Source organism: Empidonax traillii, unplaced genomic scaffold (assembly GCF_003031625.1).
Source record: "Empidonax traillii isolate 1590-97213 ecotype Southwest subspecies unplaced genomic scaffold, ASM303162v1 scaffold579:size954524, whole genome shotgun sequence".
In the NCBI taxonomy this organism is placed as follows: Eukaryota; Metazoa; Chordata; class Aves; order Passeriformes; family Tyrannidae; genus Empidonax; species Empidonax traillii.
Genome location: NW_020955772.1, coordinates 659,729 through 686,103, shown reverse-complemented (window position 1 = coordinate 686,103; position 26,375 = coordinate 659,729). Strand labels below are relative to the sequence as shown.

At 56.1% G+C, this 26,375-nt stretch overlaps 2 protein-coding genes across 4 annotated transcripts in view; both read left to right on the top strand.

The window, feature by feature from the left end:
- LOC114064771 (receptor-type tyrosine-protein phosphatase V-like) overlaps positions 1 to 6,867 on the top strand; it is a 36,658-nt gene extending 29,791 nt beyond the window's left edge. For both annotated transcript variants that reach the window (XM_027898103.1, XM_027898104.1), the window contains 9 exons: positions 335 to 414; positions 973 to 1,060; positions 1,541 to 1,631; positions 2,203 to 2,279; positions 2,456 to 2,590; positions 3,081 to 3,203; positions 3,712 to 3,869; positions 4,318 to 4,453; positions 6,437 to 6,867. In XM_027898103.1, the coding sequence (XP_027753904.1) occupies positions 335 to 414; positions 973 to 1,060; positions 1,541 to 1,631; positions 2,203 to 2,279; positions 2,456 to 2,590; positions 3,081 to 3,203; positions 3,712 to 3,869; positions 4,318 to 4,453; positions 6,437 to 6,496 (948 nt within the window). In that variant the 3' untranslated portion in view covers positions 6,497 to 6,867. The remainder of the gene's footprint in view (positions 1 to 334; positions 415 to 972; positions 1,061 to 1,540; positions 1,632 to 2,202; positions 2,280 to 2,455; positions 2,591 to 3,080; positions 3,204 to 3,711; positions 3,870 to 4,317; positions 4,454 to 6,436) is intronic.
- A 7,155-nt stretch (positions 6,868 to 14,022) lies between these two features.
- LGR6 (leucine rich repeat containing G protein-coupled receptor 6) overlaps positions 14,023 to 26,375 on the top strand; it is a 113,370-nt gene continuing 101,017 nt past the window's right edge. The window contains exons 1-2 of one of the 2 annotated variants that reach the window (XM_027898106.1): positions 14,023 to 14,110; positions 14,141 to 14,411. In XM_027898106.1, coding sequence (XP_027753907.1) covers positions 14,053 to 14,110; positions 14,141 to 14,411 — 329 coding nt within the window. In that variant the 5' untranslated portion in view covers positions 14,023 to 14,052. Of the gene's footprint in view, positions 14,412 to 26,375 lie in introns of both variants that reach the window. The other variant, XM_027898105.1, reaches the window with a different exon arrangement.

Sequence of the window (26,375 nt, the reverse complement as noted above, 5' to 3'; positions counted from 1 at the left end):
CCAAGAGGCTCAGAATCACCCCAGAGCTCTGAGGAACAGGATCAAGCCCTTTGAAGGCAGTTCTTAACCTACACCATGTTGCTGGCCTGTGATGCTCCACAGTCCATCTCATATCTCCAGTCCTTGAGGCTGGGACAAGGTGTCAGAATGGACAGAGAGACCTGGAGGGATCAGACTGCAGACTGGAGCAGCCAGGGCCTTCTGGGCACAAATGCTGGGCTTTTAGGGCATGAATGTAGGACCCCCTCTGCCCACCAGGCAGTGCCATACCCACCCTCTCATGCTGTCTGTGTAGTGTGATGGTCTGTGTTGCTGTCTTGCCTTTGCCTTCCAGTCCCAGTACATTTTCCTGCACAGCTGTATCCTGGACAAAATCCTGGAGGAACCTCTCCTGGGTTTATCAGGGACAGAGAGGTAAAGGCTTGCTGTTCTTTGCTGCTCTATCCACCCTGATCCACGACCCCTCCAGATAGCAAGCTGAGATCCAGCCCCCAACTTGAACCTTGGCTACAGGAGGGAAGGACAGGGAAGCCCAACCAGCCATCCCACCTGGTGTTTTGAGTGGGGGCAGCACAGGGCTGGTTGTTCCCTGCAGCGTGGGGAGATGGGGACACAAAGCAAAGTGCCAGATCTTTGCCAGTGCCAAAGATCTGCAGAGCTGTCCTGGGGAAGGCATTTCTCTCAGCCCCTGCCTTCTCAGAGATAGGTTCAAACTGGAGAGGCTCATGGCAGCTGGTGGCCTTGGGATGTCCCTCCTAGGGGAGGCCAAGAGGATGGTGCCACACCCGAGACCTGCCTTTGTCTGGGGGGAGAGCACTGTTGTCACAGGCCAGAGCTGGGCTGGAGACCTGGGAGACCCCTGGCATTTGTGGGGTGAAGGTCTGCTCAGAGCCCTGCCCGCCTGCTGCAGACACAGCCTGGGTGGTGCTGAGCCAGCTCAGCCTCACCGCTGTGCCCCGGTTCCCTTCCCAGGTCCTGCCCCATCCCGCTGAAGAGCTTTGCCCAGCACTATGTCCAGAAGGCAGCCAAGTCCCACATGGGCTTCCTGAGGGAGTATGAGGTGAGAGCTGTCCTGGGCAGGTACAGGGAGAGCTGCCAGGGCTGTGTGTGCTGGGGGAACGTGGGGAGTGATTGCTCCTGGTCAGGGTGGGGGACACCCCGTAAGTGCCTCCTGAGTGGGTCCCATGTCCCAGTTTCCAAGTCTCCTGTGTGTCCTGGCAGTGTTCCCTCTCCATGGCGTTACATCCCAAGGCAATATGTCCCTCACACGTCCTGCACTGCTCAGGGTCTGTGCATGACCCACTCCTTCCCAGGTCCCACGCAGAGCAGGGACACCAGCAGCCCTCTCCTGACAGCATGGCACAGACCTGGCAGCCCACCCCACAGGTGGACTCACGGCACCCCTTCTCAGGCTTCCTCATGTGCAGCCATGACCTCCCCACTGCCAAGTCCAAGTGTCCTCAGCAGTCCCCAGTTCCTCCTCCTCCTCCTCCTGACCCTTCCCACTCACTGCTTCCTCCACTTTCTCTCACTCTGGCAGACCCTCCTGGAAGTTGTCAAGGAAGAAGCCAGCTCTGCATCACCACCTTCAGGCAGCCAGCAGACACAGCCCTCTTCCAGCATCCTCCCATGTAAGTGCTGTGACACCATTGCATCCCCTTCCTTCTTGTTCCTCTTCCTCGGGCATGGAGCCAGGCTGGAGCAGGGCCGGTGGGCCACAACATAAAAAAGTACTTTGAGGCTTTGGTGACTCCACCAGAAGAATACTGAGGTGTTTGGGATGGAACACGTGGTTTGGGATGGGGGGTAGGTAGGTTTGCTCAGCCTGGAGGAGAGAAGGCAAAGGAGAGATGTTGTTGCTGATTTCGGCTCCCCGTGGGAAGGCACAGGGAAAACAGAGAATGGGGAATTCCCGTGAAGGTGGTCAAACACTGGGACAGAGGCCCAGAGCAGGGTCTCCAGCCTTGGAGACAGGCAGATCAGACACTGGCTCAGACACTGCACTACAGGCTTTGGGCAGGAGGTTGGGATAGAGACCTGTCTTTTGGGAGCCAAGATCCACTGGCTGGAGACAAGCACTGCAGAAGGGAGCACCTTTGCCAAGAAATGGTGAAGGGGGGGTTGGATTTCTGCAGTCAGCCTGCAGAAGCTGTGTGACCTCAGGACTGCCCTGGATCCCTCCAGCTCCCACATGTTTTACAGATGATCGCTCCAGAGTGAAGTTTTCCCTGCTGGAACAGGGTCCCTTCTCAGGGCTCCTGCAGGTGTGGCGTGTCCCGGTGAGTCACACTCCCCTCAGCAATGCCCACCCTGGTGCCTTGGTCCCCCATCCTTGCTGTGTCCTGACCTGCTGAGCTTCCCTTCTCTTCCTGGCCTCTCCTGCATTCACCTGGGCTGACAAGGCACCTGTGCCACGCTCTCCAGCAGGAGAGTGACATTCCCATTTCCCATCCAGGGCTGCAGCCCCAGCAGGGACTATCTGGCTGTCCAGGGCCCTGACAAGCTGACCATGGAGGATTTCTGGACCCTGGTGTGGGAACAGGATGTTCACACCATCCTAACTCTTCTCCTGTGGCAGGACAAGGGGGAGGTAAGGCACTGAGCCCACCTATGCCGTGGCCCAGCAGGGATCTGTTGGATGGAGTTGGAATTAGCAAAGCTCCTGGAACTCTTCAGTGCCTCCTGAGGCCTGGGTGCAAATCCAGCTTAGCCAAAGCTGGACCTTTCCTGTGTCCAGGTGCTCCCACAGCTTGTCACAGGAGATGGGTTCTGTCTGCCCCCCGTGCCTGGACTCAGCTGGGTGCCCTTCAAGCTGCATCTGCATGGCACCAAGGGCAGCAGCTCCTGCTCTGCCCAGCCCAGTGCAGATTCCCACTGCCAGGCAGCTCTGGGTTCTCAGAGGAGCTGGCTGAACCTCCTGGTGTTCCCAAAACTCCCTCGGGGTTTAGCTGGAGAACGAGCTGACACGGAGGGATGCTGGGGGTGCTCCTGGTCCAACCCCAACACAGACCCCTAAGACACAGACCTGCTATGACAGAGAATGGCCATCCACTGGAAGCCAAACTCGCTGTTGCACACAGGTCCAAGGTGAGGCGTGCTGGCCCCTGGAAGGAGACTCACTCTGCACGAAGACCCTGACCATCCAGTGTGGCACAGAGAAGATTGTCTCGGGATGGAGATGTACCCAGCTCAAACTGAAGCACGTACGTGTCGATGGGGCTGTCCTGGCTCCCACCTCCAGGGATGGGGTGTGTCTGTAGGGCCCTGCAGGTGCTGAAAGGTCTGTGGGGATTTCTCCAGGCCAGAAGAGCAGAGTGCCAGCAGTCCACAAATGCAGGAGTGAGTCTGGATTGCAACATCCAGAACTGAGTGGACACAGGAGATGCACCAGAGAGGCCTTGGGGGGCTTCCCCCACACCTTGCTGACAGGTCTTTCCAACCTTCTTTGAAAAGGCCCACACAGTTCTTGGTCCCCTCACCAGGGGCAGGTTGGGGTGCCGTGGGGAAGGAGGGCAGGTTGCCAGAGTCACTGTACCCACTGTGTAGGTGGTGGGCAGTGCCCCAGCAGAGATGCCTGGACAGCTTTACAGAAGCTGGCAGTAAGCTCAGGAAAGCATCAGAGAGCCTAAGGATGGGAGAACTGGGACCCCTCTGCATCCAAAGGTGCCCATCCCTCCCCAACAGACATGTCAGCTCTTTGTGTCTCACCAGGAGAAGAAAGCAAAGGAGAGGCAGGTACAGAGGTTCCTGTACACCCTCTGGAGCAGCAAGAAGCAGCCTGATGCCCAGAGCCTGGTGGAGCTGCTCACGGCTGTCAGACGGTGCCAGCCCCACCGGAGGAGAACCAGTCCCCTCCTGCTGCACTGCAGGTACCCCAGGTTGCACCTCCATCCATGGGCAGCCTCCCTGAGCTGGTTGCTACCAGGCTTTGTAGCTCCTTAGTCTGGTGCCAACAAGCCTTCCCCTCCACCACAGACCCCGAGGCATCAGGGCATGTTGAGAATAGGTCCATGGGGAAGCTGTGAGCCTGGGAGGTCATAGGGAGCAGTGTTCTGCCAAGGGCTGGGACCAGGGAGGGCAAACAGGTCTGGGCCAGGGGTGAGCATGGATGGAGCAGGCATTCATTCCCAGGCTGAGGCCATTCCTGGACTGACTGGGCTGGGATCCTGGCAGCAGCACTGACATCCTCACCTGCTTGCACACAGAGAGAGCTCACAGTCCTACAGTGCCAACACGTCTCCTTGGACTGGTGCCCTCTTCCAAAGAGGTTCAGCTCAGCCTGGCCTGGCATCAGTGACCCTTCCTTGTCCCCTGCAGTGGTGACATGAGCCAGATGGGGACACTGATCTCCCTGGACTGCCTGTTGCACCAGATGAAAGCTGAGAGGATCGTGGACATCTACGGCGTGACCCTCCAGCTGGCCCGAAGCTGCTGCCTCATGACCCCCACTCTGGTAGGTGGGAAGGTGAAGGGGTGGAGGGCTGGGCAGGGCAGAGCCTTTGTGCTGACCTGCCTGGACCTGGTGGCATCCTGCTCCCTGTCCAGCCTAGGTAGGGATTTACTTCATGCTTCCTCCCCACCCTGTGGCTCTGCCAGCCACTGAGGGCACTGTCTTCTCCCAGGGGAGAGTTTTCCATCTTAATTTTGGAGTTAAGATCAGTTAAATTGTATGTGAGCTCACAGTAAATGCAAGGCACTCTTCCCCTTGTACCCCAGGGAGTGTGGAGCACTGGTGTCGTCCTACATGGCAAACCTGCCTGCTCTCCCTTGGCACCTGGATGTGGTACCCAGGACCTGCTGGCTATCCCCCCATCCAGTGCCTTTCCTGCTGCATCCCCCAGACCCAGAGCCTGCTGGCAGAGCCAGGGCTGCCTGCCAGGGGGGCAGTGGGACATGCTGCCACAGAAGGAGATGCCCTGTGGGCCGTGGCAGCCCAGCCTCAGCGTGCAGCTCCTGATGGGTGCCCGTGGCACCGATGCCTCCGGACAGCTCTTGAGTTGCTGCAGCTGCTGAATGAGCTCATGCACATCCCTAAAACTCTCCCCACGGGGCACAGCAGAACTGGGCCAGACCTGCCCGAGGCTTCCGAGCTGCAGAGCCTCCTTCAAGAAGCTAATTGCATTCTTAATTAATGTGAACCATGTGCGTGGCGGGAGCCTGAGGAGGGCAAGGCGTCCGCTGCCCCCGCCCCAGAGCTGCTTTGTGTTCCCAGGCCGTGCAGGGACACAATGTGCCCATAAAGGCACGGCAAGTGCCCACCAAACACCGCTGTCCCGCTGGAGGAGGGGCAGCAGAGGAGCAGTGGTCGCTCGGATCCCAGCACGGCCAGCGAGGGGAGAGGCAGGGCTGCCCTCCAGCCTCCTCCATCCCCGCAGGAGTGCTTGCCAGCACTCCTTTATCTCCGGTGGGGGCACGCTACTCTTGTGCTGGGGGCATCAGTTGATTTTTTTTGGTGGGAGGGGGAACGAGGAAGATGAACCTTCGATGGATAAACCATGGATAGGAAGCACCAGCAGCTCCAGCACGGTGCGTGTCCCGGGGGATGTGCTCTTGCATGTGGTCAGGCACTGAGTGTGCCTGGGCTGAAGTCAACCCTGGGCTGTCACTGCAGATTTCACAATCAGAGCCGGGGCATTGAAAACACGCTCTGGTGACCTGGAGCCTCAGCCATTGTGTGATCCGTGGAGTTCCCGGCCCTTCGAGGGGCTAAACCCGCCGCTGCAGGGAGGAGGCTCCTCGTGACTTGTGGCTCAGCCAGCGCATTAGCAGCTGTTCAGAGGTCCCTCCAGGAGTCCCTAATCCCCCCTGCCCACTGTCATGTGATTCCTACCCACACCATTTGCTGGCTGGCCCTGCCCTCCAGCTCTGTGTCCCGAGCACAGCTTCATTCACCTTCCCCACATCTCGCCTTCCTCGGAGCCTGCCTGGTCAGTCCTGGGTGTTTGTAGCCTGGTGTCATTTTTGGAGCAACCTGGCATTTGGGCGGAACTTCATATCAAACCCAGAGGGAAACTCCTGCTCCAGGGGTACTCCCCTGGCAATCTTGGGACCGAACCCCATGGGCTCCATCCAGCCCCATGCTCGGCAGCATCACTGGAATTGCTCTTCGCTCTTGTTTTAGATGCAACCACAGCACATCTAAAAACCACTGGGGCACTTGGATTGTTCCTCCCCATCTCAGATGGGGTGTTCCTCTCAGCCCTATCATGGGGGGATGAAGCAGGGGGAAACAAACATGGTGCAACAGGCTTGATTCTCCCTTTCTGGGCAACAGTGGTGGCACAGGACCATCATGGACCACTTGGGAGAGCAAATCCTGCTCTGCTATCAGGAACTGTTCCTTAATTAGGATTTTTTAGGGCAAACTGCAGGGTTAGTCTGTGAGCAAGAGGTCTCTGTCAGAAAGCTGACTCTGACCCCGTTTTGTCTCTTGCAGGACCAGTACATGTTCCTGTACTCCTGCATCCAGGACATCATCACCCAGAACCAGCCCTAACACTGCTTGGCCCTTCCTGGCACAATCCTGCCCTCCCCCTGTCTGGGGTCCTGGACTGAGCTGGGAGCTGGGATGAGAGCGCTGTGGGACTCCTGGCACAGAGCAAGCCCTGCAGCGAGCAGTGACCCACCCTGGCACTGTCACCAACTCACCCCCCACATGATGTGAGCAGCGACACGGGGCCTCCCGGACAGACAGACAGACAGGCAGTGTCCTGCCACGCACTGCCGTGGCCCCTCAGTGCACACACAGCAAGGGGCTGGGCAGGATGCCCTCCTGCTTTGGACATCTCGGGGATTCCTGGTGCCTGGAAGGTTTGCTAACCCCCTCCTGCAGTTCACAGGGCAGCTGTGGGGCTCTGGGGTGCCCCTGAGGTCTCCGTGCGCCCACAGACGTGTTGAGGTCCCATATGTGCTGTGGACAGAGCACTGTGGGAGCTGGCTTGTCTCGGCTGGTGGGAAGGTCTTAGGTACAAACAATAAACAGCCCTAGGAAGGCGTGTGCTCAGCAGGGTGGGGTGGCTTTTGTGGGCTCTCAGTGGTGCGAGGGCTGCGGCACAGCAGCCGTTCCCCAAAGGGCAGCTGTGTCCCCAGCCGTGGGAATCAGCAGCGTCCCCTGGGCACTCCAGATGCTGAAGCCCATTGCACACAGCAGCCTCTGCTCACTTTCATCTGCTCCTGCCCCCGAGGCAATACTTCTGCAGCGAGTCTCCAGCCCACCCACAGCTTTGTGAGGAAGGGACACGTTTTCAGATGAAGCCCGGGCTTGAAGTTGTGAACCTGCTGGCTGCCCAGCACCAGGGACCAGGGCAAGGCTGCTTGGTCCAGCTGACATACTGGCAAGCCCCATCAGTCCTGCTGCTCTGGGAATTGGGCTGTCCATGCAGGGACAGGGCTGCTCTGCAAGCAGGGGTGGCCACGTACAAGCTGAAGTCACAAGGAGCAACTCAGTTTGTTGAGCTGCAAGTGCAGGACAGAAGATAGAGTTTAAAAAAAAGGAAAAAAAAAAAAAGAAAAAAAAAGCTGATAGTTTCACAAGCATATTTCTGAGGTAGAAAAAACTGTAACTGGGACCTGTTTATCCTCCTTTACTCCTTCAAGCAGCGTGTGGCTCCAGTGCAGTCTCAAAGGAGCACTCCTGTCCCAGTGTGGCCCACACTCCTGCCCACAATACTGTGCCCAGTGGGAGCTGCCTTGGAGCAGGACAAGGAGAAACAACAGGCATGATGAGGGGGTCCCGAGACCTGTTATAAGGAGCAGAGAGGCCCAGATGGGTGACTGAGTTGGCCACTCATCCTATCATCCCTATTTTTCCACAAGCAGCTTCTCCCTCTTCCAAAGCAAGGATCCTGCTGTCTGCAACCCAGAATGGGACACCCAGGGCACGCCAGCATTCCCAGCACTGGGCTGATGCCTCTTTTGCAATGGGATATCCCTTTTCCCCCTCTCCTAAATCGCATTTTTGGCACTTGCTGTGCCCACCCACCTCCTGTTCCCACCACCCAACATCCATCCCCACCACCCACCAGGGCTGTGCAGCCCCCAGTTGTGTGTCCTGCCTGTTGTCCTTTGCACCCACTTTCCAGGTGAGACCTTCCCTGCTGCAGGCCCAGCTGCTCAGTTCCCTGTGCCACCAACTCTTTCCCTGTGTTTCGTGCTCTATTCCCAGCTCCAAGCTGCAGCACTCGTGGGCTGGAGGAAACCCAGACAAGGCAGAGCCTTTGCCCTCTACAGGGCTGGTTTTCCTCCCACCCTGGACATGCTGTGTGTGCTGGGCTGGCTTCACCACAGCCCAGAGCATCCTGAGTCACCCTGGGCCACCCTCACTCACCCCGACCTGCATTGTCCTGGATCCAGCTGCTGTTTGAAAATGTTTCCATGTCACCACATCTTTGTGCCAGGGTCACCCACCAGAGGGACGTGACCCATCACAGCCAAGTGACCATCCAGTGCCTTGTTATGTTCCTGCTTCTGGTGGGATGCCAACGTGCCAGGGGCTCTCCAGGAGGATGAGTGAGTACTTTCGACATGAAAAGGGCCTGTGAAGCTCAGTGGATATTCTCATGTGCACAAAAGGATTTATGATGTTGCCTTGGGAGGAGCCTGGCACTTCCCATTGCTCACAGAGTGCCTGATGGCTTTATGACTTTTATGTAACCAGTAACTCCTGGACCACACTGGTGCTGTAGGATGGGGGTCACAGCAGGGAAATGCTTGCTTCCAGTGATCCACAGCCCTGTAGCCAGGTTCAGTGGGGTTGGGCTGTTGGCTGCACGTGAGGTTTGCAGCAGCAGCCACCTATGTGCCTCTGGGCCACCACAGGAGGAGGACATGGTGGTCAACATCAAGCAAGCAAGCTGCAGAATCAAACCTGCTCCAAAGAATGGCAGAATGGCAGGCCCTATGTCCAGAGTTTGGAGCTGACAGGCTGGGGATTTTGCCCCAAGAGCCTCCAAGAAGGAGCAGTCTCAAAGACCATGTGTCCTGCTGACACAGGCACATAGCCACATCCTCCTTAGGCCTCCAGTGGAAACAACCCTGATGTCCAGCTTTCAGTTAGTTCCTGGGCTACAGGACAGCAGCCTTTCTGGCAGGACCTGCAAGTCCACCCTAACAAACCCCTAGGACAGTGAGAGTGCTGGTACTTTCTCTCCAGAGGCTCAATCCCATCAGCTTGGAGCCCTCTCCTCACTGCCTCACCCTCAGCACATATTGCCTCTGGAGAGGGTCTGGGTCTTGCTCCACAGGAGAGGTCTCAGGATGGGACAGCATTCCCAGGGACAGCTTGTGGGCTCTTGCCTAGAGCAGAACGTCATCCCCGTGAGACAAGCTGGCCACTCCCCAGTTCACCCTCAGCTGGTGGCAGTGACTGACAAAGGAGTGGGGTGAGTTCTGCTGGCACCTGCCCCACTGGAGCTCAGTTCAGCACATCCCTGTCCATCTGCCTCAGCAGATGGGCTGTGCACCAGGATCCTTCTACAGTCCCTTGGGAGAGTGCTCCTGGGTCTCCTGTGTCTGTGCACAGAGACAGCAGTCTCTGCCACTCAGGGACTAAGTCCAGGAGCAAGTGATCCCTCAGCCCTCACATCTGGCTAACACACCACCACGGTGTTCCCAGCAGAGCCAGCAGCCAAGGGGAACCTGCAGACAACTGCAGCTAAAGCACAGCTGCTCCAGCAGCTCTGGTGGGACCTTCTCATCACCGGGACAGGCACAGGACAGGGATCTGTCACACAAACTGGCTGACAGGTTTTGCCCATTGAGTTCAGTGGGGCTGTGACAGTCACACAGTCTGTGACTGTGGCACAGCCCACTGCTCTGTGCTCCACGTCCTGCCTGACAGGAGGCCAAGTTGGTGACGATGATGAATTTACGACCTCCCACCCACTGCTGCAGTGGAGTCTGGAGCCACAGATGCTTCCAGAGGGTGTCAGGGGAGCTGTGGTTTGGATGAATAATTTTCCAGCCCTGCAGCTCAAGCGCCACGAAACCCAGAGGGGGAGAGAGAGACAACAAAACACTAAAACAAAACAAGCCTCCGGCTTGGGCCGCCCAGTGAGTTCTGGACCGTGTTGTGTTGTTCCTCATATTTATCCTGCTCCAGTCAAGCAGCATCCAGCCACTGCCCTCCTCCATCAGCTCCTGTGCAGAGGTCAAAACACTGGAGATAAGCAAGGCCATGACTATTTAGACCCCCCTTCCCACCCCCAGCAGTAGGGGCAGACTGGGTTAGTATTGCCAAGTGACAGGAGGAGTGACAAGTGCCCACCCCTCGGATTTCCTGGGGATCCACGGCCATGGCAGCCTGATGGTGGCAGCTGGAGCAACACACCTCCTCAATCCCACCTTGAGAGGTGCTGAACCTCTGCTCCAGGCTCTCCTTGATATCAGCCCCTGGCACCACTCACGATGTGGGATGACCACTGCCCACCATCTCTTGCACCATGAGCTGTGCCAGCACCATGAGCAGCAGGATCCCAGCCAGATCCTCCTCAGGATCTCCAGCATCCTCTGCCATCAGCTGCCAAGGTCAGCCACCTCCTGGTGAGCACAAGTGCTGGGCCAGACAGATTGAAGGTAGGTCTGAACCAGAATGGGAATTCACAGGATCACAGGGTTGGAAGGGACCTGTGGAGATCAACTTAGTCCAACTCCCCTGCCAGTGCAAGGTCACCTAGAGCAGATGTACAGCCCTGCACCAGCTACACCTCCACAGCAACTCTGTTGGCCTTTGAACACCAACAGCTCCAGAGACCCTTGCGAGGCACAGTCCAAAGCCTGTCTGGGCTCTCATTTCTGGCCCAAGGAGAGGATCTGGCCAGTGCTGGTACACAGAGTCCTGGCTCCCCTCAGGTCCAAGGCTGGACTCCAGAGCAAGACCCCCCTGAGCATCTGCTGGTGTGAAAAATGCAACCCACTCCCACCACCCCTCTGTGCCCCTGAGCAGCTGAGGCCGTGGCTGTGCTTGCAGTTCAGCGCCTTGAACCCCACATAGGCTGTATTCTAAATTTTCCCAAAGCTTTTTGGTTTCCCCTGCTTTTAAGAAAGCTGCAAGAGGACTTCTTCTTGTGTGGCAGCAGGAGAAATATCACCCGGGCTGCCACCTGCCACTCAGAGGTGCCCCACACCCAGGGGTACACACAGCCACAGCCTCCCCGGTGTTTGGTCCCAGAGTCTCAGCCCCATCCTTTAAAAGCAGACAGAGCAGGGCGGCGCTGGAGCAGCGCTCTCCTCCTCTCCCCAGCCTGCCGCTAGAGGACAACACACAAACACGGCTGAGCCCGGAGGAAAACATCCACTGCCGTCAATAGGAAGGAGCCGGATCGGGAGCTCCCGGTGCCTTCAGCAATGGAATGGCACAGCCCACACTGCTCCCAGCGACCCGCAGCTTCAGCCAGAGCTGCCTGAGAAGCGACACTTCCACCCCAGAGGGACTTTTACTCAGAAATTCCGGGTTTACCGCGGAAACATCAAAGCTCTCTGGTCCAAGCAACTTGATGTCCGGGCTCTTGGTTTTGCCAGGAGCCAGGTGACATGCTGGAATAAGTGACAGCTTTGAATATTGGCAGCTGTTGTGAGGTCTCAAAGAAACGAGACGTGCATATGAACCACCACAGCCAGGGTGAAATAAAAAGCAAACAGGAAAGTCGAAGCAAAGTGAGGCACACGGAGAACAGCTCTCCGATGTCAGCAGCCACGCTGCTCGAAAAACAATGTGAAAAATGTCATTGCAGTCAATGCCTTCCTGAGGAAATATCTCTGTTTCAGCTGAATGGCAGAAACTGTTCAGTGGGATTTATTTTTCGAAGAACTCTACTAACAGAGCCCTGGATCCCTGGGAAGAATTCCCTGAGCGAGAAATTGCCCGGAGCTGGCGATGTGGTTGGTGTTGGCTGCTGAGGTTTGAGGAAGAGGGACAGGAATCACAGATAAGAGCTGCTGCTGCAGCCAGGAGCAGAGGCCTGATGCTTCCTCCAGACTGATTCCAAATTCCTGGCTGCTGTAAGAGCAAATCCAGCCATTTCAGGCCATGCTAAAGCCCCACAACAGAGCTGGAGGGGAATTTTGTTGAGGAACCCCAGGAGGGCCCATGTCTCCCAAGAGGGCTGCCCATCTCCCCACCAAGCAGTGTTTTACTTTTGGAGATGTCAAAACACATTGCAAATGTTTAATTAATGACATCTCCAGCACTGTTCATGACAGAAGGGGCTTGATTTCAATTAAATCAGTTCCTGCTCCAAGACCAAAATTCTCTGCACTCAGTGACAAAGTTTCCACTGACTGCAGCAGCCACAGGGAGCCCTGAAACTGCAGGATCTGAATGTGCTTTGCTAGTGAAATAGTTTCAGACCCAGCATCATCCCAGCCAGGAGCCCTCAGTCACAGTCTGTGCATCAGCCCTGAACCCTGAACTCCACCTTGAGCAGTTTTTTGGGGAGCAGACACCTGGTCTGACAAGGCAGCACAGCCTCTGGCTGAGGTGGAGCTATTTAAGTCTCCCACAGCTCAGGTTCACCTTCCTGACCCCAGGTAACTCTTCCACCTCTTTCATCCTGAGATAATGGGGATATCAATCAGGAAACTCTTTTGCCAGAAGGAAGAGCCCATTCAGAGGAAGCAGGGCTGTGAAAGCATCTCCCAGTGTGTGCTTTGGCCATGTGGCACTTTACCATAACGTGGTCACAGTCAGAGGGGGGACTTTGGGGGGCACTTTGCAGCCACCCAAACCTGGACCCTTCTTTCCCTGCACCATCCACCTCCTCCATTCCTGGCTGTGGGAGAGGCAGAGGGACGAACACACCAGGAGTCCAGATCCACCTAAAGCCCCTTGGAGAGCTGTCTGTCTTCAGTGTGAGACCCGTGCTCAGCTGTCCCCATTACAGATGAGATTCTTGGCCCTGTGGAGAGAGAGACACAGCGTGGTTTAAGCTGCAGGACCAGGCTCACCCATATCCCTCAATCCACAGCAGTCACACTGTTTGGGGGCATCACAGTGACACTGAGCAGCCAGTGGCTGCCATCAGAGAGGACACACAGGGCTGTACTTTTGCAGCCTTCTCCCACTGCAGATCCAGCTCCCTTTGCTGAGCAGGTGTTTCTGCTGCCCTAGAACTCGGTAGCTCCTTGGCACACAAAGAGCAAGAAATCCTGTTCTGATGCACATCCCAAGTGTTTTGGGACACTGCGAGGGCCTGGGCTGGGCAGGCATGAGTACTAAGCCAGGTAAGCCAGACCACGATGCAGCTCCAGGTGATGTGGTTTCAAGCCCCCAGGCAATAGATTATTCCTCTACTTTGGCCTCTGGCCACTTAACCCGGGGTTAAAAATAGCTCTCGGAGCAACTCAGCCCCCCGCTCCTGGCACCAGTGCTGGGCAGCTCCTGGAAACACAGCTCACACGTGTCCTTGATCAGGGCAACACTATATCAAGAGCACAGCGTTCCACCCTCCATCCCCCTGCATCTTCCTCCCAGCCCCTGCCTGACGCAGGGCTGCTGGAGAGAGAGGAGCAGAGCTCGGGACAGGCAGACGGACAGCCCTGGGCATCACCGCTCCCAGCAAACAGCTCATCCTGAGCTCCTCGCTCCCTTCTCCCCAGTTGCACCCTGACTTTCCAGTCGCAGCTGGGCTTTTAACAGCCAGCACAGACACAGAGTCCTTTATCTGGGGTTATATTTCAGCGTCCCAAAGTCTGGAGCCCTTGAAGTGCTGGTTGGGCACTTCTGCCTCCCTAGTTATACTCCTCTGCCCTGCCAGAGCCAGCTCTGCCTTCCCCTGCCCTGCTATCTCACAAAAACATGGTTACAAAACAAGCCTGGGTCCCGGAGCTATGAACAGGTCTTTATTTGTTGAGGTTTCTTTTTTTTTTTCTTTTTCTTTTTTTTTTCCCCCTTTCTTCCCTTTGAATGAAATTCCTGCCAGCTCTAAGGCAGAGAGAGAGAGAGAGAGAGAGAGAGAGAGAGAGAGAGGGAAAAGAGTAGAAAGTTTAACTCCTCCCAGTGAAGTGTCTCACGCCCCTGCCCAGCCCTTGAAACCCAATAACCAAGATCATTCAACAATGCCTTTCCTCCCCTGGCTGCATCCTTACCACGCTCCGACCTGCGGGAGATACCCTGCCCGCTGCGTGCCGGGCTGCGGGATCGCTCCCCCGCGCCCCGCCGAGCCCCGCAGCCGGCCGGCGGCCCCGAGCCCCGTCCCCGCAGCTGCAGCCAAGGCGAGGATGGACAGACTCCTTTTCTGGGGCATTCTCTTGGCCTCCTCTGCCCGCTGCCAGGCGGTGCCCGTGGAGCCAGGTGCTGCGCCCTCCTGCCCGCCCCAGTGCCACTGCGAGGAGGATGGCATCATGCTCTCGGTGGATTGCTCCGAGCTGGGGCTCTCGGAGGTCCCCGCCAACCTGAGCCCTCTCACCGCTTACCTGTAAGTACAGCCCTCGCCGCTTCTTTTTGGAATTGCTTTGCCCGGACCCCCCTCCGTCGGCCGCCGCTTTCCTCCGGGCTTGGAAGCTTGTGCCACTTTTTCCCCAAATTAAATTTCCTGTGGAAATTAGAAAGCGGGCAAAAATAACAACAACAACAACGAAGAAAAAAAAAAGGCAGCTCCTTGGGCAGGACCTGCCAATCCCCCCCTCCCTCCTGCGCCCCTCCGCGAGCGCTGTTTATACTGCGATGTTCTGCATGCTTTGCTCCGTGATTGCAGCGGATCGGGGCAGCTGATTTGCTGGGTCGATTCTGATTGTCTGAGCACATAATGGAGTATTTTTACACAGCAATTAGTGCAAACTGCTCTGGGATCCTTCTGTCAAACATTTCAATAGCTGCGATAACTCAGGGCTTTTTTTTTTTTTGTGTGGGGGGGGAGGGTGTTGGGTTGAGCTGGCCACCAGCAGTGTCTGAGTTGCCTCTTAAAAATGAATATTAAAGTCTTGTAAGACGTGTGGGGGTTTGGTAGGTGTTGTGCTTTGATTATTTAGTTATTTTAAGGTTCTTGATTATCCGAATGTTTAACAGCCTTTCTGATGTTAATACCCCCAAGGGTTAATTGGCCACAGGGACTGGAGGGTTCATTTCTAGCCCCGGAGGTGGTCTCGGTGGTGCCATCAGACTGGTCACGACTGAGGATCCCGATGACTGACCATGGAAAAATCTCAGGGTTTAACCAGGGGGGGGGAAACATCTCTCTCAGGGAGACAAGTTATCCCTGGGGAAGATGCTTCCTGGGTATATATGCAGAAAGTGCTGCAGCTTCCAGCTCCAGCTGTGCTGCAGATAGGCTGGTAAGGACCGTGGCATTCCCAGCATGGGTGCTGCCAAGGGAAGCCACGTGTACCACAGTCATCAAAGGACCACCAGTGGCCCCCAGATAGGGCTGGGGACGTTCGTGTTGTGTTCATCGTGCTGAGAGGGAACTTGTGTCCAGGGTTGACACACAGACCGTGTTGCTGTTTTTGTGGTGTCCCTGGATTGTCCTGAGATGCAGGTGCTCAGCTGTCAGAGCAAAGCACCCAAACCCACGCGGGAAGGGCTTTGCAAAGCCAGGTGGAAGCTGCCACAGCTGGGTAAGAGCTTCTCTGCTCATCCCACTTGTCCGAGCAGCAATCTTGTGGCAGCCAGCGGGTGGCCGGAGCTGTACTGGGTTAACTGGGAGAGAAACAGAAAAGGATGATGCTCCCTGGAAAGCGTGAAAGACGAGAGAAATGTGTCATACAAGCTGTGTTTCCCCTGGGAGAGGGAACCACTTGTTAGGCGAGGTACGACCTGCACGGAGCAATCCCCGGGGCTCGGTTTGGAGCCGGCTGCCCACGAGTGAAAAGTCACTGGAGCACGTGGGCTGCCAGCGCGGGGAGGCTGCAGAACGCTGCAGCACTGATGCTGCGGGGACAAGGGACAGCCCTGCCAGGCACCCACTCCACCCTCGCAGGCATCCGTGGGGATGGGGCACCCGTGGCTCCCGCTCCGCTGAGAACACGCTGCGCGTCAGCTCCGCGGAGATGTGGCTTGGGCTGGGCAAACCGCGGGGCGGGTGGATGCTCTGAGATGCTCCTGCCTCGGGCAGAGCGCTCTGGGTTCCGCTGGGACCGGGTCCTCGGGACAGCCCCGCGTCACTTCGGGAGCTTGTCCGGTCCCTCGGGGCTGCACCGGCCCCGCTCTTCCCCGCGGGCTGCGCCCCGCACGTGGCTCCGCTCTCCCCCGTGGGTTTCTCCCCCATCCCTGACTCCGCGCTCTCCCGTGGATAGCAAAGATCACGGCCCCGCACTTGCCCCGTGGGTCGGTCCCGTCCCCGCGCTCCCCGTGGGTCGGTCCCCCGTGGGTCGGTCCCCCGACGGCGCTCACACGGTGGCGCCAGTGACGATCCTTTGCCCCAGCCCACTCCGCACAGCCCGGCCGAGGGGACCCTCCGCTGCAAGCCCGGGGGATGCTGGAGGCTCCGCAGTTTTCCTCCCTCCCTCCCTTCCTCCTCGGGGAAAACCAGCCCGGTTGGTGCTTCTGCCTTAAACCCTGCCAGTGAGAGACCAAAAGAGGAGGGAAAGGCACGATGAACTGGGAATTACTGGTGGAGGACTAGAGAGCTGGGTTTTCTTCCTGTTTCTTGTCACCACTTCCAGCGAGCCATGTGAGGTTAGCTCCTCAGGTACCAGAGGGCAGCCAGGGGTAGTTTGTCAAAGCAAATCAGCATAAATTTGTGTAGAAAGTATTGGAGAGAGATCTAAGCTCTTCTTGGATATCCAGGTTTAAAATCCATACCTTCAGATATGTAAAGAAATGCTGGATTCCTTTGGAGAGCTGTGAGTGCTGAAGAGCAAGCCCTGGAATGGCAGAAAGAGCAGAGAGCTGGTGGGCAGCTGCTCCCAAAAATTTCCAGCTCCTCTGCTCCATGCTCTGATCTCTAAGGAAGTCACTGGCACTGTGGAGAGCAGGACTTCCTCGGGAGCAAAAGAAGGGATCCTTGTAATCACCTCTGATTAGACTCTGCCTCACCACTAATGAGCTGGTGTTCGTGCCTCATCCTGACCATGCTGTGCCTCTGCTGTGCCTCTATCTCCAAGAATCCTGTCCTTGCTCACTCCTGCACCTCCCTGGACTTGGACTGATCCCATCCATCCAGAATGAAGTGTTTTCAGTCGCTGGTGGGGTGGCAGCTGTGGTCAAGGAGACGGGGCAGAAGTGTCACCTCTTTCCATGGGCACCTCTCCAGTAGGGGCTGAGACATGCTGGTGCCTTGGGGCAGTCCTGGAGAGAGCCTAGGGACTGTCACATGGGGTGACAGGTCCCTGCACTGCTCCTGCAGGCAGCCTGAGCTCCTTCAGGTCTCCTGCTGGCCCTAACAGCCCATTTCTCTTGGAGCAGCCCTCACCATCCTTCCTGCCTGGCTCATCACTCAGTGCATGATGTATTTGCAGGGTAAAGTGTGTCTTAGCCTGGCCTTAGGGAGCAGCCAGGGAGCACTAAAGGTCAGCTATTCAGTTCCTATTCAGCCACCCTCCATCAACCCAAGAGAGCTGAGCTGTTCAGAGAGCAGATTTCGCCCTCGGCTGATGTGCCAGTGAGTCCTGACAGCCGTGTGTCACACACCCCATCTCTGTCACCCACAGCCAGCAGTGTGTGTCAGGGAGTTGATCTGGAGCTGCAGCAGAGGTGGTGGAGCTGTTAGGGGTTCCCTGGACAGACAGCAACAAGCTGGGGATGCAGGAGAGGACAAGGAAAATGGGAACAGCTGCCTGGTGCTCAAAGTGTTAGCCCAGCTGTGATCCCTGGCACCACTGCACACCCTGCACGGGACCTGGTGGAGCAACCCCACCTCAGATTCCTCAGGGTGTGGAAGTGCTGCATTGCATGGTGTGGGGCAGTTTGGCCCCCAGCTGTCCCCACAGCTGTCACCAGGAAGGTGCCTGTGGTTGGGTGCAGGTGCTCAGTGCAGCCCTTTGCCCCGGGATGGCATCCTGAGCCCTCCCTCCCCATACATCTGGCTACCAGAGCCTGCAAGGGTGACAGGTGGCAGCAGTGGGGGTGAAGGGATGCTCTCAATCTGCTGAGGCTCCTCCTCTTTCTTCAGACACCATGCTGCTGATTCCTGCCAGGTCCCTCCTAGGGATGCACTGGCCTGTCCAGTCACTGCTGGCAGGAAAGAAATGGAGAGTCTGTCCTGGCAGAGACACCCTGGAAGTACCAAGGGATGGAAAGGCAACAGCAGTAGCTGTGGCCACATATTCACATCATCTGGCCAGGCAGCACAAACCCTGCACAGGTATAGTGAGGATGAGGCACAGCTTGCAGTGCCTGGAGCAAGGGGACATGGGGAGGTGCAGGAAGGATTGCCCAGGTGTCTTAGGCTGGAAGACACCTCTGGAGGTCTCTGATTCACACTCAAAACAGGTCCAGGTCGTGAGGCTGGTCAGGATCTTGTCCAGTAGGTTTTTGAGTATCTCTAAGATTCCATCACCCTTTTCCCATTTTTTGCTATCCTCGTGGGAAATGTTTTTCCTAATATCCAGTGTGTCCAGGTGTCTGTCCTGGAAAGCCAGCAGAGACCTGGGGCATGAGACAGGTGACAAGGCTGTCAGGCTGCTGCTGTCACAGCAGGACTTGGGGGAGGGAAAAGCAGCAGATCCTGGCTGCTCCCAGATATCACCTGGCATCTCGTGAGGCTTCCCAGACAGAGAACTTCTCGTTCCTCAGACTGTTTCCTTTGAGGTGAATGGGACCAGGAGCCTTCAGGGCTGTTCTCACTTTGCAGAGGCATTTTGAGACACTGCCTGGAATTTAACATCCTGCTGGGAGTCTGGCACCCTGCATCACCCACCCTGTCCTCTGAGCTCCCCGCTGGGATCAGGTGCCACGTGGATCCATGACAGGCATGCACAGGAGACAGGGATGCTTTGGCACGAGGCTGGGCAGACCCAGACCAGAGCAGAGTGAGGGAAAGATGCCTCTTTCTCGAGATCTGCGTTTCTCATAGAAATGTAGCAACAAGTTGAATCAAGAGAGATAATTTCCATGTTTTCACTTCATGGTCTCTTTCTAAAAAAAAAAAAAATCCATTTACATATTTTCACCTGCTGGTGTTACATTTCCCCATAAACATTTAATATTCACATTGTGGGGCTCCAAAACTACCAAAGCAAAGCGTTTTTCTACTTTTAAAACACTTTTTGTTGTTGTTGTTGTTCTCTACTAAATATTGACATGGTGGCTCTTTGTTCTGGACTCAAGGAAAAGGAAGTTCAGATGTCTTGGAATTTCCAGTGAGGTTCATGACAGCTCTTCCTATCTCCTCCTGCCACATCACCTCCCAGCCCCCTTTTCTGCCATAAGCTCTGCTCCCTTTCACCTTTTGATGCCGTGAGGTAGAAGCCCTTTGGGACCAGCAGCGTTTTGGGTGTTGTTTTCCCGGTGTGGGTACTGTTGGGATTCACTGGATGCCGTGCTCTCTGGGGGTCCATGAACAAGGGTTGCATCCCTCAAGTGCTTCCAGCCACAAAAAGTGGTGCTGCAGGTGACTGGGGAGAGGGGCTGTGGCTGAGACCTCCCCGAGATCTCAGTTCAGCAGGAAAGAGGCACCTTTTGCAGGGTTGTTGGGAAGTGGCAGCAGGTGTCTGGGGCGCTGGATGTGAGCGAATGTCTGATGCCTGGTGGGGCACCTGTCAGGCCATAGACTCGTGGAGTGTCCCGAGCTGGAAGGGACCGTGAGGATCATCGAGTCCAACTCCCGGGCTGCAGGAGATGCAGGAGGGGAGACGAAGGATCTGCCCCATCCCAAAGCCACCAGCTCAGGTCACTGCGGGAGAGGGAGCGGCCAGACCTTTGCTATGCTCGCCGCACACCTGGAGGGGCTGGAGCGGGTCTGCGGGATGAGGAGCGCAGAGAGGAGGCAGCGCAGGGGGTGATTAGAGCTAAACGGGGCTGGGGCTGTGCTGTGGGATGGACAGCCGTGTTGGGACGGCCAGCAAGCCTCCTCCCTCCTCCCTCCCTCTGCCAACTGCGCCCGGGGCAGCCTCGCTGGGAGCGGAGGAGAGCAGTGGTGCTTTGAGGGATGCCCCACTCCCCCGGGCACGCCGTGTCCGTGCCCTTCCTCCCAGCTGGCACCGCCGTGCCCGGAGCCTGGCTGGCAGAGATGGAGGGAGCTGGTCCTTAGCTGGTCCTCGCTCGACCCGATCCCTCTTTCCCTCTCCGTCGTGCCCGAGAGCCGCGGCCGCAGCAGAGCCCGGCTTTCTGCAGCGTCCTTCCACCGCAAACGCCTTCCTCCCCCCCTCATCCTCCCTGCCCGCCCCCCAGGCTAAGCAATATGCCACAGCCTCCCCTCTCTCCCTCCCTTTCTTGAAGAATAAGCTCATAAATCTGCCCGGGGCAACGAAAACACTTGAGCTCATGGCCCTTAGATCTGTGTGGGAGGAGCTCTCGCTGGCGATTAAAGGAGTTTAAGGTTTGCTTTGAAAAGCTCTTTGATTCTGGCAGAGGCTCCGGTGCCAAAAGGCAGCCATGGGGCTGCAAATGCCTCTCCCCCTCTGCACCTGCCTGGGTCAGGGAGCAGCAGGAGCGTGGGGGAGGGAGAGGGAAGCGCAGCCCTTTCCCAGCTCGCTGCAGCGGGGGCTGAGGGTCCCCTGTCACCCCTCTCGGGGGCGGGGGGAGCACCCTCTGCCAACAGCAGGGCAGTGGCTGCTGCTGCTGCCTTGGAGCTCTTCAGCCGGGGTGCCGAGATGCCTCCACGCCGGTGGAACATCCTACCTACTCCCCAGATCCTTCTTCGCAGGAGCTCGGGTGGTTCTCGGGTGCGAGATGGATGATGAGGACCCGGGGGAGAGGAGCAGAGGCCGGGAGGGGGATCAGCACAGCAGCGCTCTGGAAAGCCGTGGGAAGGGGCAGGGGAGGATTGCCAGGGCTGGGGAGAGACTGGGGTCTTGGAGAAGGACTGGAGTTGAGTAGGAGCAGTAACAGCCCTCCCGAGGAAGAGCAGGACCAAGCACAAGGACTGTGTTGCAGTCCAGTCAAAACACAGCCAGCCGTGTGGAGGCAGGAGCCAGGGCTGGAATGGGGAGCAAGGGGAGGACACAGGGAGGCTCAGGTGGTGCCTCCAGTCCTGCAGGGATGCATCAGGGATCCAGGAAGAGGGGTAAGGCAAAACCTTTCTCAGATCTAAGCTGGCTGTGATGAAGAAGGGCAGCTCCCGGTCTCCTCCCCTCCGTGGATGACAGAGGAGTCTCCTGAGCTCTCCGCAGCTCCCTGTCTCCCCTTGCCTTGTTTGCATGCCTTCCTGTAGCTATTTAAACCTCTTTGAATGATTTGGAAATGAAAAGCAGCCCCCAAGGGAGTGGAGCGAGTCAGACATGCCTGTAAGGGCAGGACCCACTCAAGGGACCTGCTGTGTCTTCTTGTGAGCAGCCACAGGTCCCACTACAAAGAGACCCTGGGGAGACAGGATGGTTTCCAGTGCTGAACATCGCCGTGGGGCACCAATTAGGGACGTTACCTCGGTTCAAAGGGAAGGTGAAGCCCAAGCACTGTGTGTCATCCCATCAGGTGTGCCACGGTGGGAACCACACGGGTGAAAGGGGAGCAGAAACGCCAACCATGAGGTGGGAGACCAGGGGGATGCAGGCATGGGGGCTGCTAGGGAGCATCAGGGATCTCAGGGGCCTGCAGCATCTGAAGGCACAAGTCACCCCCTCAAGGATGTTATCTGATTTGGAGATGGCTCTGGGTGTAATTGCATCTTGCACCTTCAAGAGAATTCGCAATTGTGGGCATTTCTTAACCTTAGCAAAGCAAATGTTCATCTCTGTGTGAAACCTGCAGGAAAGGCATTTTCACTTCTGGATAGAAATTCTTCTTCTGTCTTTCCCAGAGAACACATGAAAAAACTCTGGTTTTAGGAAACAGTCTCTGCAGTTCTGCTTTATCCCTGGTTCTGCACTACTGGAAGTGTCCTTGAACACTTCCAGGGATGGGGCAGCCACAGCTTCCCTGGGCAACCTGTGCCAGGGCCTCCCCACCCTCACAGGGAAGAATTTCTTCCCAATATCCCATCTAACCCTGCCCTCTGGCAGTAGGAAGCCATTCCTCCTTGTCCTGTCACTCCAGGCCCTTGTCCCAAATCCCTCTCCAGCTCTCTTGGAGCCCCTTTAGATACTGGAAGAAGCTTTAAGGTCTCCCAGGAACCTTCTCTTCCCCAGGCTGAACTCTCCCAGCCTGTCTCCAGAGCTCCAGCCCTGTGATCAGCTTAGAGTCCTCCTCTGGACTTGTTCCACTCAGTGGTTCCCCAGGCAGAACTCTGAGTCATCTTGGCTATGGGCATCAACCAGGGCTTCTGTGCTGCTCAGCTCGTGGCTTCCAAGGGAAGAATGAGATGCAAATCCACAGAGCTGCACTCTGAGGCTTTCTTCTCCCTGCATGAGGGAGCAGGGGAATGGTCAGACATCATCCCAAACTGTTGTCCCAGGTATCGTCCCGAGGTCCTACCAAAGGACAGAGCTGTACCTTTAGGGTCAGCTGTGCTGCACTGGCAGAACCAAAGGCATCACCACCAAGACTGGACCTCGATTATAGGTGCAGGTGAGGTTTGTGCTGCTGCACTGATTCCCTGTGGCCGTGAGTTCCACAGATTAACGAGGTGCCTGTTGCACAGAGTGGTTTTGTGCTCTGGAAGCAGCATGTGGGGCTTTAAGGAGCACGGGGCAGCCTCCCCATACATGCTGTCTGTAACTTCTCCTCAGCTCAGGGCCAAGCAGCAGGTTCCTGTGCTGCAGGTTGTGTTTGCAGCTGCGTCCTGCGCAGGGAAGTGCCTGTCAGTTTAGGTATTGTTGTGCTTTCATGTGGTGTAAGACAGCACAAGATTTATTAGTGACAAAAGCACGAATGCTGGGAGCCGTGATTTGTTGAGGAATGGGGAGAGGAAACGTGTTGCAGCCCATGCTGGTTAGTGTGGTGTGTCTGAGGTGAGCTCGCACACGCTGTGAAAACTGCCCTGCTCCTGCACCAGGTGCTCTGGCTCAGCTGGGGATACCATGGGGTGGACCCACTCCTCTACCAGGGGCTGGCTTTACACTGACCATCTCACAGATTGTTTGAGGAAGGAGTTTCTCCAGGGTGGAGGGACACAAGGACTCAGACTTTGGGGAACAGGCAGGAGTCCCACGAGCTTTGGCTCCCCTGTATGGGATAGATGGGAGATACAAAGGACTGGAGTGCAGCAAGAGGAACTGAGACTGATTTCTAGCTCCAGCCCAGCCCTATGGTTCACCCCAAACAAGCCCTCTCCTTTTCCTGTGCCTCTGTCTCCCTACCTTGAAAGCACTGCTTATAAACCCTTCCCAATGTGCTTGGAGACCAACCCATCAAACCGGTGCTGTGGAAGAGCTGGAGACTCCCTTCCCTTTCCAGCCACATGTCTGGACCTCTCGAGCTAAAAAACACCTTTTAAAAAGTTCATTAAAAAATTCTTGAGCTTTCCATTTGTTCATCCCACCACATGAAGAAGAGCAGCACTGCGCTCTCAGATTTGGTGCCCGCCTTTCATGTCCGCTGACCTCATCGCTCCCCGCTCAGCCACAAGTCAGAGCAGCTACCGAAACACTCCTCACAGCCACATCCAGCAGCTCTGGAAAGCTCGTGGGCAGCACTGGAGAACTCCACAGAGGAAGTGGACCCAGCTGGTGCATGTCAGCTTGGCCACAGGGGCTGTAAACCCCGACTCTGTTTTCTGTAGGAAGCTCCCTTGTTTTCAGGGTGCTTCTTCCTGAATGGATGGGGGTAAATAGCAGCTGGTTCAGCTCTCTGCTGAACCTAAAAAGGAGGGAGAAGATTGGCTTGGGTTAAATGAATAGGGTTTGTGTTTTTTTTCAGGTTTCCCAGGCAATTAAAACTGATCCGAACCGAACCAAAACATGTTGGCTCTCGGTATTCCTGAAACGTTTTGCTTTGACCCAAAAAAGAGCACTTTCCTTTTTGAGCCCCTTGAAAATCTTTAAACCCTCTTTAAACAAAGAAAAAAAAAAATCTTACAATTAAAAGTTCCACCATCTCCCCCCCCAACCCCCACTCAGCTTGTTTCAGTGGAGCATAATTTTTCTCTGAATTTATTTTCGACCACAACGCTGTGGGTTCTGCCTGACCTGGACAGTTCCAGTCACCCAGCTGCGCTTGTGCTGTCACTTGCTTTTCCTTTCAACACTTCCCTTCTTTTCACCCCCTACTGTACAGACACAGCTGTCTCATGGGAGCATCATCCTGATCCCAGGGCTGTGCTGAACTTCCCAGGGAGAGTGGAGAGCGGCTGGGATGGGGGAGGAAAGAATCCATGAAGACTCCTTTTAGCTTCAGAGAGCTCCTCTGGCTCTTCTGACTACCTCTGGCTACTGCTGAGGCACCTTTGAAACACCTTTGAAACGTCTCCAGCATGTTGGGCACCATGACTGGGCTGCAGGGGAAATCCACATTCCCTTTGAAGTCTGGATACTTGAACAGTCTTTTAGAATTATAGGGCTGTAATGTACAGGAATGTGTGGGGCTGTAATTGTGACTTAGATCCTTGGATGAAAGGTGCTATGTACATACAAAAGGTATTATCATTATTGCTACGATTATTACTATTATTATTACTATTATTATTGCTATTATTATTATTATAGGGCTGCAATATGTGGATTGGAGATGAAAGTAGCACCAAAAGATCCTGAAATACAAGATGTGTCTTAAGGAAATTTCAGCTTGGAATTAGGTTTTGTCTACACAGGGGAAGTGGAGCCGGCTGGCTCCGCTGCTTTGACAGCTCTGGGGTTTGATGGAAGGAGTCCTGTGTGCAGCCATGATTCCCAAATCCAAGTTGCTCTGACCTTTGGAAGGGTGTCTCCAGTAGGAGTTATTCCAGAGTAGTTTTAGCAGAAAAAGTGAGATCAGACATTTTCACTGTTCTTTACGAGACACCCTCATTGCTCTGTAGCCATCACAAAATAAGTCCCTGGTGCTTGGGGCGTCTGGTATGAGAAGTTTGGGAACTGGTGTCCTAGCAGAGCTCAGAGGCTGGAATGGAAACTGGAACAAGCTCCCAGGGCACCAGAGAGAGCTCATGTGTGTTGGTGCTCCTGCACTCCAGCAGAGACGGGACCAGATCCAGAATCCTGTGCTATTCATCCTCCCTCCAGTCACATCTCTCCCAGAGCAGCCTGGATCCAGAGCGTGGAGAAATCAGGGACCAGCTTTGATCCTCATACACTCTGTGGCTCTGCAGGGCTTTTGCCACCAGCCCCACGCTGTGGGACTCCCCAGGACAATCCCATGGGGATTTTCTCCTGTGTCAGAATATCAGGTTTCCCCTTCTACCTGAACCAAAGGGGCCACAGAGCGAGGGCTGGCTAAGGCTGGGAGGTGGGGTGGGGGGAATGAGTCAGGTCAATCCACAGCAGTTTTTCCATTGCTAAACTCCCACAGGAGAGATCTGGCTCCTGGCAGGAGGGCTCAGCTCCCCAGCCCTACCCCTCTCTTTCCCAATTGCACTGATAAGTGGAGTTTTCCCCAGCAGAGTCAGGAGCGCTGGTGACTCACCACCCTTCAGAGGGAACTGTGTGGCCAGGACCTGCAGCAGCAGCGCGTGCTGGAGACAGGAAGGCTCTTGTTACCCACTTGACAGCAGAAGAAAGGCTTTTCTTGGTGCATGGGGACCACCCACCGAAGGATGAGACGAGGCAAGAGCTGTCATGCTCTGATGTCTCGTGGCTTCCTGGTGACACCATCGTGTCTGCTGCAGTTAATGGAAACACTCTTGTTCCTCGGGGTAGCAGACATCACTCTGAGATGAGCCAGCTCTCAGCATCTCTGAAACACGGCCTGTCCCACTAGAGGAGCTCCCAGCCCCCTGCCAGGCCATCGCCAGCCTTGGCTGGAGAGCATCTCAGCCCAAATCCCCACAGGCACCTCGTTGCCCTTAGAAGGCAGTGAACATGGTGAGGAATGCAGCTGGTATTCATCCTCTACCTTGGGCTCTGAGTTGCAGCCAGGGAGCAAGCTGCGTGGAGCAGAGCTCTCCTCCTCCGCTGTCACCAGTGCTCGGAGACTCCTCGTCTGTAAATCACTCCCTGTTTCAGGAGGCAGGGCCTGGATGTTTGCTGGCCACAGAGACCCAGGCTGTTCCCGTTCAGGGTAGGGAGGATGCTGGCAGGATCCAGCAGTTGCCTGGGAAAGTGTTCAGAAATGACTGGATTGTCAGCGCTGGTACCACAAGGGAAGTTTGCCCGCACGGGCTGCGTCAGGAGAGGGAAGGAATGAAAGGATCCTGTCTGCCACTGTGTCCCCAAAACCAGGATGGATCCTTTGGGTTGGATTCTCAGTTTCTGCTGGCCGAGATTTCACTGGCTGCCTGTCTTTGAAATTTCCTCATGAAAAGGCCAGAAGTCCA